The sequence below is a fragment of the Ambystoma mexicanum genome, chromosome 14 (genome assembly GCF_040938575.1).
Source record: "Ambystoma mexicanum isolate Mex_15411 chromosome 14, UKY_AmexF1_1, whole genome shotgun sequence".
NCBI lineage: Eukaryota > Metazoa > Chordata > Amphibia > Caudata > Ambystomatidae > Ambystoma > Ambystoma mexicanum.
In genome coordinates this window covers 542,565,504-542,575,272 of record NC_090940.1, presented here as the reverse complement: position 1 = coordinate 542,575,272, position 9,769 = coordinate 542,565,504, and the positions used below count along the sequence as shown (strand labels likewise).

The following is a 9,769-nucleotide window of genomic DNA, read 5'->3' as shown; positions in this document are numbered from 1 at the left end:
TTGTTTCAAAAATATAATTGTTATTGGATATTCAATGTATGTGCATTTTAACGAATGCAAGTAATTTTGTATACACTGTCTTTTTATTAGATATTTATGTATAGTATAAAATAAAGAATTGTTTTGCTAAACAAAATGATACGTGGTTTCTATGCAAGGAGAACGCTGTGATAATAAAATAATGATGTAATGCTATGAGAGTTGGTATAAATACCTCTTTGGGTCTATAGATATTGTGCAGTGCTGTCTCAGAAGACTACTGACTGCCAACAGGGGGCCAATGAGACTGCCTGTGGCTCGAGTCCCCTTTCATTTGAGAAGGAGGAAAGGCCCACACGTCGTCCCTGGTTTTGGAAGTGGGATGGAGATGGGGTGAGAGGTGGTGAGGGGAGTGGAGAGTGAGAGAGAGAGAACTGTAAACTCCCGGACGGCCTGTTGCTTAACTGGGTTGACCACGCCATTCCTAGCCACGCCCCTGGAGTACTGTCCTTTGCTTTCTACGTCTGGGCGTGCATGCTTTGCAGGATAAGTGACATGCCTGCCCTCCTCTACCTAACATAGACGTAATCAGCGCTCAGCCTGAGCTACGCTACGCCGCAGTGCACCCGCGTTGTCCTTCGCGAGGGGCCGGGCTTTTTGGGTCGGACGGTTGCAGGGCTGAAGGAAAGCTCACTCCATTGCTGGAAACATGGACGCGTGGGGCATCGTGTCCTGGCTGCTGCTGTCTGTGGTGGGCGCCGCGGTCCTCGCCTTCCTGCTCTTCTGCTGCTACGTGCACTACATTCACAGGAAGTACGACCACATCCCGGGACCCCCGAGAGACAGGTGAACGCGCCCGCGCGTGGTTACTTAGCTTTAAGGCGCTGTGTGGGGGGGCTGGGAGAGTGGAGCGATGCTGTAGAAAAAGTAATCTACTGATTAGCCATTCTTACGTTTTCAATTACCGAGCCACGATTTGTAGACTCTTCGTTTATGTGGGGGGTACAAATGACCTATAAAACAGACGAGTGATTATTTCCACATAAAATCCGCGTCCATTTTTATTTCGCTTTCAAAACGAGTTAAGCACCTGAATACATGATTTAGGCGCCCTCTGGTGGCCGATAAACAGATCACCAGGGTTGGAAATGGTTTCCTTATAGTCCTATTATTCTGAGCGCTCTAACTTGTTCTTTTGCTAAGCTCCCTGTTGCCAGGCACCTCCTTTCCAGTACTGGGCTGTTCTTTTGCAAAATGGATGCATTTGTCGCCAATAAAGTGGCCAAGTCTGCAACTCCCAGAATGTATGGGTTTGTCAAATGAAAGCGCATGAGCAGAAAAGAGATGCCCTCCTGACGTGGAGCCATCTGGTTACCCTACCAGTACTCTGTTAACTGGTGCAAGAAGTTGTGGCTGGGCTGGAGACCCGGGACCGCATTACAGAAACTTGCCATGGACCAGTGCAATTTCGCACTGGGATTTGCACCTGGGCAAACTTGGCACCAGTGCAAATATGTATTGCTTTTGCTTCATACCAGCATCGCATTGCTCAGAGTGATGGAGGGTTATGAAAGCAGAGGAACAATAGTTATAGTATGGCTAGACTCGGAGATCAGACCGCACACTGTAGGACCACCAAACAAGGGGGCAGAGCTTCCCTTCCAGGGAGGTTCTGGTAGCACGAGCTGGAAGAGGCAGCATTCCATACAGTTATTCTCTCTCCTGTTTATCCCCCATCTGTGTGCCCTCATTTAACGCCCTGCTTCTGCTGGGAATTCTTTTCTAGGTGTTTTACTGCCCTGACTTGCATCCATCAGCGTGTTCTCTTTATTTTTTTTATTGTCTTTGGTTCACAAAAAGAAAAGAACATGATTTCATGTCATTAGAACCATTACAAATTATTTAACAACGAATACCATTTAACATTCCCAAAGATGGGGAAAATAGACCAAATAGAAATAATAAAAATAACCATTTACACACATTGATTTCAATAAAATACGTCCATTCTCCCCACTTCTTGAAACTCAACGTGGGATAATTACCCCATCTCCTTTTGTTTGCAGATTACTTTCCAAGCGATAAAAGGATACATTTGACCTTCCCCTTTACCCAACATTCCACAAAAGTATTCACATGATCTAGTGTTCCTTGATGTAGGTCAAGCTGCCTCCCAACCCATCAGTCCTTAACCAAGTCATTTCCCAACATAATTAATTTAACAGGTTCAGATTTCCCAATATTTCAACCACTGTTGCTGTTGGCTGAATTTCTTGGCCTGCAATAATTCTTTCCCAAAGATGCTCCGAGACAAGACCCACCTCCTTATATGTGAATCTTCTTAATTTTGCTAGCCTCAAGGGCCAAGTCCCTTCACACTCCATTAGGATATGTCGAAGTGATTGGAGTCTTGGATCGGAGCATACTTTACATAGTTTGACCGCAAGATCTTCCTGCTTTCTTATTGCCAAGACCTCCCCAGTGGGGACCAAGTTCAATCTCACCCGTAAAAAGTTGGATCTTATTCTCGGGTCCGGATATTTTACTAGGTAACGTGGCAAATAGCCTATGTTTTTTTTCTGCCATCAGAAACTTAGAGCTTCTCACCAAAGAGATAGTTTTGATCCAGTCTACCCTCTCCAGGTCCCGTTTTAACCTTGAGAGGGTTGGTTATGAGAGTTTCAAGATCTGCATTTACTCTGTCCAGTATATTTTTTGCTTTTAAATGCAACCCTCTCAAGATTCTGGATTTTGCGCCTTTCAAGTGACCTCTAACATTTTCATACACGGAGTCTAGTTTAGGACACATTATCTCTGTGCAATGCGATTAATTTCCATTCTGCACTGCACTGCATTCTAAAGAGACCAGACCCAGTTCAAACCGCAAGTTCCAACCAGGTGTACTCATAGGGAGGTTAAGAGAGACTTTCCAAATTCTACCTTCTATTCTGGCCCAATATACACTCCAGAGTAAGGGTTTCGCTTCTAAGCCATACAAAATACCCAGAATTATTTTGGCTACATAATATTTGATCAATGGCAAAATGGATAATTTGCAATATCTGGCTTTGATTTTTTTCATTTGGGGGATCAGTTCATAAGCTTTGGAAAAAATATAATATTCCTGATTTCTCGGGCTGGCATAGATCTTTTAGCCAAGATAGATTAGCTCATCCACTCGTGGTATAATCTGCCCGTTCAAAGACCAATTATCAATGCTGATTTTCTTTCTTGGATGTTTAAACACCAGAATATTCGATTTTGACGGATTTATTACTAGCCCGTTTTTCTCGGCATAGCTACCTAATTTAGTCAAACGTCTTTGGAGACCTATGGCTGTTCTGTCCAAAAGGACTATGTCGTCCGCATAAGCTTGCCAAAAGATATTACTCCCATTAAGGATTGGACTGGCCAATGCAGACGATTCAAGATCTTGCCCCAAATCGGACAGAAATGTCCCTATGCAGCTCTATTGGCATAGCCAATACAGAATCGGGGACACCCTTCAGTTTGAGTTTCGCCCACAGCAAATCTCTGCTAATCTGGTCAAAAGCCTTCGAGAGGTCAATCCACACCCCATACAAGGGTGGACCACCTTTCTCAGCAGAGAACTCACTCACTAGGCTCAGAATTACCCCATTTAACGATGTGGAAAGGCCCTTTCTAAACCCTCTTTCAAAGCGGGACAGAGCCCCCACACTATCAACCCAGTTTGTAAGTTCATTGACTATCGGCCTCATAAAGATCTTACTTTCAAAATCCAAAAACACAATCTGTCGATAACTAGCGGGGTTGGTCGTGTCCCCACCCCCTTGAAGAGTGGGATGATCAACGTTGTTTTCCAGGACGGTGGGAAGTGTTTTGTAAACAGGATTTCCCCAAATAGATTCCTCAAGAACCCCACCCAGAACTCTGGTGCGTTTTTAAGAACTTGATACGTCAACCCGCTAGGACTAGCGGCCTTAGAAAGCGAAGAGCATCTGATTTATCTCTGCAATTTCTTTCTCTATCATTTGGCCTCCAACTTTATTGGCTCCTCTTCCTCACTTGGTTTCTGAAAGATGGCTGATAAATGTTCAACCCACTTGGCTTCTGGGACCAGGTTACACAGGGTGCTATTTGATTGCTGATCCAATTGCCCCATTACTGACCAAAACCCTCGCGAGTTAGTTTCAGCCACAAGCTTCAACATCTGTTCGCCATCTTTTTGTAGTCTGGCCATTCTTCGATTTTTTTGACCAATGCCTGTACTTACTCCCAATACCATTAGCTTCCCTTATGAAACTATCTGGTGTCAAATTCTGTTTTTTAAGACCCCGAAGATTCCTTCTCATTTCCCTCTTTCTAAACATAGTTTCCTCATCAAACTCATGCAGGTGGAGCTGCTTGACTCCTAAAGATGGCATTTTGGGTGGCACGGTTGACCAGATGAAGCAAATATAATTGTCTGGATGACAATGATCTATCAGGGAGGGGTTTGGGATCATCTTCAATGCTTTGTTTAATTTTTCCCCCTTTCCCATACTTGGTCAATCTGACTCACCCCCCGCACCCCCTTCCCTCCAGATCTTGCTTATGAAGACCCTGCTGATGTCCCTGCATCTCTGGAAAGGATAGCTCCAACCTAGCATGCTCGCTGCCCCCCTCGTGATTTACTAGCAACGTGGAAGTTCTTGAAAAAAGGCTCCCGCTGACAAAAATATAATCTAGTATAGATGTTGACTCTCCTCGTCTCCAAGTCGTGGTAGCACCTTTTTCCCCCTCTGAACTCCCATTTAGCATTTCAAGGCCCCATGAGCTCATGAAAGCTAACCATTTCTGCCCTCTTTTAGTAGTTTTTTTTAACCCTTCCAATCTCCTTGGAATTTAAACTCTCAATACATATGGAATTAAAATCCCCTGCCACGATAATATTAACCTTACCCAAGTCTGATTTCACTGTTGACAATACACCCCCCAACATATCCAAAAATGTATTTTTTGTCGAAGAAGCGGGGTTCCAATAAACATTTACCACCACTAACCACGGATTTTGAATATCGAAGTTAAGTTTAATTTCAGTGGCCAAAATGCCAATTTTATCCATAAAGATCACCTTAGCATTCCTCACTGAGCTGTTTTTAAGAGCTATCAAAAGCTCACCAGCTGGTCTACCCAGCGGTGCTGAAACCCTGTGTATTCTAACTCACTAAATGCAGGGTGGACTGACTAAAGTCGTCTTGACCCCAGACCTATACTCGTCAAAATCTGGGCCATGATTTCGGGGAGGGCCGCCAAGACATGTTCTTCCTACTTGGTTTCTGCCATATCTCTACTGTCCTCTTTTCTTTGGAGCCCAAGGCTTCTTTCTTGCTTCTGTGAATTTGTCTGAACGGGCCCTTGCCCTTTAAAAGACTCATTCGAGTTGAACTCGCTACCATCTCTAGCAACTCTTAAGCCTTTATCTTCTAGCGCCCCAGCAGCTTTTAAAATTGCATCATAAGCCCTAGTGGAGCTCAGCCCCAGTTCAACCAAAAAAACGTTTTTACAATTGGGGAATTTAACATATTCTATATCCCCTGAGGCAAAAAGGTACAGGCTCTTTATTTTCTTAAACTCCCCTAGAATGGTGTTTCTGCTTAGGGATTTATAGTGATTGTTCTTTCGGGTAGATTTTAACCACAGCGTAGGGGCTTTGAAACCAGTTAGATCGTCCTCTTGACTATGTGCCAATTTCCTATCCCCTTGAAGTATTGGTCCATTTTCATGTTGAACAATCTCTTTCGATTTCCCGCGCCGTTCCATGTCCCCTGAATTGGTATAGATTTCCCACCAGCGTTTACGGATACAACCTCGTTGAGGATGGTTGATTCACTTGCAGTAGATGGACTCCCTGCTTTCTTCGCCGAGGCAAGGAAAATTGGTACTATTTTTAGCTTAGCTCCTCCTGCATCCGTATCAGCACTCTGAACCACCGATCTTCTCTTAGATGTCTTGCTTTGTGTAAAAATGGGAGCCAGTTTCAATTTTGATATAATGGAGTCCCCCTCTTTTTTTTGGTTCCGTGCATTTTGCCCTGGGCTAGAAGGGAACTCTGTCTGCATCCCCACGCTTATTCTCAAGATCGCGAGGTCACTTTCCATTATTCTCTCTTGGATTGCCTTCACATTTAGCTGCGCTCTATTTGGCGTCAACAGAGTATTTGTTTAGGACCCCAACTCATTTGTTGGCTTAGCAGATCCTCTATTGTGGCTGACTTCTTTTGCCATTCCTGGCTGGGCATCAACATTTGTTGTGTTGATGTTGTTCACAAAGTTTAGGATTCCCACATTTTTAACTTTTCCGTTTTTTTGATTTTTAGTTTTTTTTCCTTGTTTTTCTTAATTTTTATCTGGGTACTCTGTTGCCCTTTTATTGCCCCTTCTTTTCTTTTCATTCTCCTCCTCCTATTGGCATTTTGGTTACTTGCAACAATCCATTCTGAATTGCCGGCAACCCCCGTATCCCCAGATACTTCCTGGCCTTCACTGCTTACACTCCTTTCCCCGGAATCCAGTACTTGAGCCTCTGCCACCTGAGCCAATCTCATGAATTCCTCCAAGGTTGATTCTGATAACAGAGTATCGTCGTGACTACTGGTGGAACCTGCAGAATCACTCGGTTCTAGCTCCTGTGCACTGGGCCTCTGGAACTTGGACTGGAGTAAATCTCAGATTTGGGCTCGGGACGAGGCATCCTCCTTTCTGTTTGCCAGGGAAAGTCTCTGTATAGAGGCGATATCTAACCCCTGCTTAACCACTTCAATTTGAATGTCATTTATCATAGGGGTGATAGAGGAGATGATTGTGTTCTTTAACCCCACCATTGAGGAATCGCATTTGGCTACTTCATCCGTTAGTTCAAGGAGGATTCCAGCTTGGCTTTGGACTTCTCCTTTTAACAGATCAAACACTGTCACCAATGAGTTAAGCACAAAGCTTAGCACTTTTTAAGGTTGAATTGTTCCCCTGGTCATTTGGTAATTCTCCCCTTCGGGAGTGGGGTTCTCCAATGCCAAGCCCCTATTATCCTCTAGGTGGTTGGTATGAGTCTCCAACTCCTCTTCTTCATTTTCAGGGCCCGTTGGAGCTCCCCGCTTAGGGGCATCAATATGACTTAAGCTGTCGATCCTCTCGCTTACATCCTCTGCACTTAAGATTGGCGAGCCCTACCTCCCTTCTCTTGAGTCGACCACATCATTTGAACTTTTATGTCTCTTTTTACCGAAATATTCTTTGATCTTCCTTTTGAATATTTTTTGTTGTGACTGTGTATTCCAAACCTCGTTTCCACTAACAATAACTGTCTGACCAGTTTGAGTATTGTTTTTCAGACTCATTTGGCAGGATTTCATGCACCAATGCTATTGTAACCTCTGGATGTTTAGTTTGGTTTATTCTTTGGTCTCCACTATGCAGGGATTCCAAGGTTGTAGGGGTCACCATTGGAGCAGTATATGAGCCATTCCAGTCTGCCTCATTTGCAGAGTCGAGGGCAGCTGTACTTCTCAGCTTCATTATATTAATAACCAGCAGATTGAGTTGAAAGGGTTAATAGAGTGGCTAGAAAGGTGGTTATCTGGCCTCAGTAGGGAACCCCTCACACCGTTTTTTGCCACCAACCAGTCACGAGGGTTAGTTTATGTGACACACAACCTCACACTGCCCTTTTCACCACAGTAGGCTTCACAGTAAAACCTACACTCACAATGCGTAAGCTGCCCACCAACCGTAGTAATAAAGTGAGTGCAGCCTTAAAAGGCCTCCTGGGTGAATGAAAATGTCCACTGACCTTACCTAAGTGGTAAGTGCAATCTTAGCACCCTGGGCGGACCGTAACACTGAGCACCAAAACAGTATACTTTATTATACTATATTAGATGATTTCCTCTTTACTACCTTTTAACCACTCAGGGTGGTGGCAACATCTAGGCAAGAGCAGCTAGAGAAACAGAGAGGGCACTCTTTACCTCGGGACTCTGTGTTCGCAACACATGCAAATCAGGCTACCGGCAGCTGGCAACCCACTCCGTCCCCCCCACACACCAACGTGGCTCTCAACTGCAGCGCGACCCTCCGCCCAAGCTTCTCAACAGGCGTGAGGCGTGGGGCTCGCAGACGGGCGAGCCCGAAAACGAAGCAGGATCAAAACAGCCAGCTCAACTCCCAACGCTGGCTCCCCAGGCTGCCCAGCACGCTTGCCGCTGCGCGCTGTAGAATGGAGGACTGGAGGAATAGAGGAAAGGACCGCTCAGCATGTAAGGGGGGACTTTCAAGCTGCACTGTAATCTCTCTCTAATCTGGGAACGGCCGCTTTCGACAAGCCCCAGCATTTTCTCTTTATTCCATCATCCCCTTCTGCCTTGCCGCCAAGTCTGCCCTTTATATCTAGGTGTACCACCTTATTTTGGTTCAGTCTGATGTTTTTTTCCACTTTGGGATTTTCCTCAGGGCGTGGCAACCTTGCTAGGGCTGTTATCCATCCCCTCTCAGAAAGAATTTATGTAGCATCACTGCCAAATAGTCCAACTAAGTAGGCTAAATCTGATTCTTGAATCAGAAAAGCCCCACGTAGTAGGAATTCAGAGGTAGAAAGAATTCACCATTAGAACAGGAAATGCTTTGTGTGCCAATTAACAGCCACTCTACATCTGATTCTCTTCCTAAAGTGTGTTGCAGAATGGGATGTTAATATTATGCAGGGGGATAACTCGGTCAATGCGCCTTTCATTATTCCTCCAGGAAGGTCTGCACATTTGATATTTTCTGTATATTTTTTAATTTTTAAGAGACAAAGAAACCTGGCCAATTACACAGTAAAGCAAACATGACTTTCATTCTGTGTTTTTTGGAGGTTTGATAGCAGCATTGCTTTTGATGATTGATGTAGTAATTTCCCAGAAACCACTACAACTTAAGCGTATGCTACTGTTGTGCATAAACCAGTACTACTTAAGCTTATGCCACTGTTGTGCATAAACCGGTACTACTTGAGCGTATGCCAGCATTGTTCAGAAACCAGTACTACTTAAGCGTATGCCAGCGTTGTTCAGAAACCAGTACTACTTAAGCGTATGCCAGCGTTGTTCAGAAACCAGTACTACTAAAGCGTATGCCGTGTTGCACACAAACCAGTACTATTAAAGCGTATGCCAGTGTTGTTCAGTTGGTTAAGTGCTAAATGCTAAACATCTATGTCTAGTCTCATGGTCAAACGTTGGCTGGACCAAGTCAGCCTTGCATCCTTAAGAGATCGGTATATTGACTGAGATAGTAATGATCGCAGTGCTTAGAAGTTGGTGGAACCCTGCACGAAGTGCTAAATAAAAAAAGGTAAATACCAATCTGGATTACCACCACAGGGACATGTTTTGCAGCGTTTCTATTTCAGTTTCAAGTGTAACAATTACATTTATTTTGTTGCAGCACTTGCAATGCTTAAGGTTTGAATGTTTTAATTGTCCTTAAAGATTAGAGAGAGGTTGTAATCCGTGTCATTGGTGCAATTACAATCACTCACCCTTGAGGAAGGGTCCTGCTGCCGCTGACCCATTTGAAGTCCCATTTACCACATTGACTCCAAATATGATTACATTGTTGTTTAAACTAGATAGTGCATACTCTTCTTTGACCAAGGTGGCAGTACTGTACACACTTACTAAAATGAGTGTAAATTAAATTTTAAGAGTAAACATGATTTTTCTCCTTCACAAGAGTGTAAAATGTATGCGGCAGGCAAGCAAAACATCCCTAAACTTGAAAATTGACAGAAC

The 9,769-nt window shown here is 44.1% G+C and overlaps 1 protein-coding gene across 2 annotated transcripts in view; it reads left to right on the top strand.

The window, feature by feature from the left end:
- Positions 1-456: 456 nt before the first annotated feature.
- Positions 457-9,769, top strand: part of LOC138526941 (cholesterol 24-hydroxylase-like) — a 291,000-nt gene continuing 281,687 nt past the window's right edge. Inside the window, exon 1 of one of the 2 annotated variants that reach the window (XM_069637833.1) lies at positions 457-825. In XM_069637833.1, coding sequence (XP_069493934.1) covers positions 689-825 — 137 coding nt within the window. In that variant the 5' untranslated portion in view covers positions 457-688. The remainder of the gene's footprint in view (positions 826-9,769) is intronic. The other variant, XM_069637834.1, reaches the window with a different exon arrangement.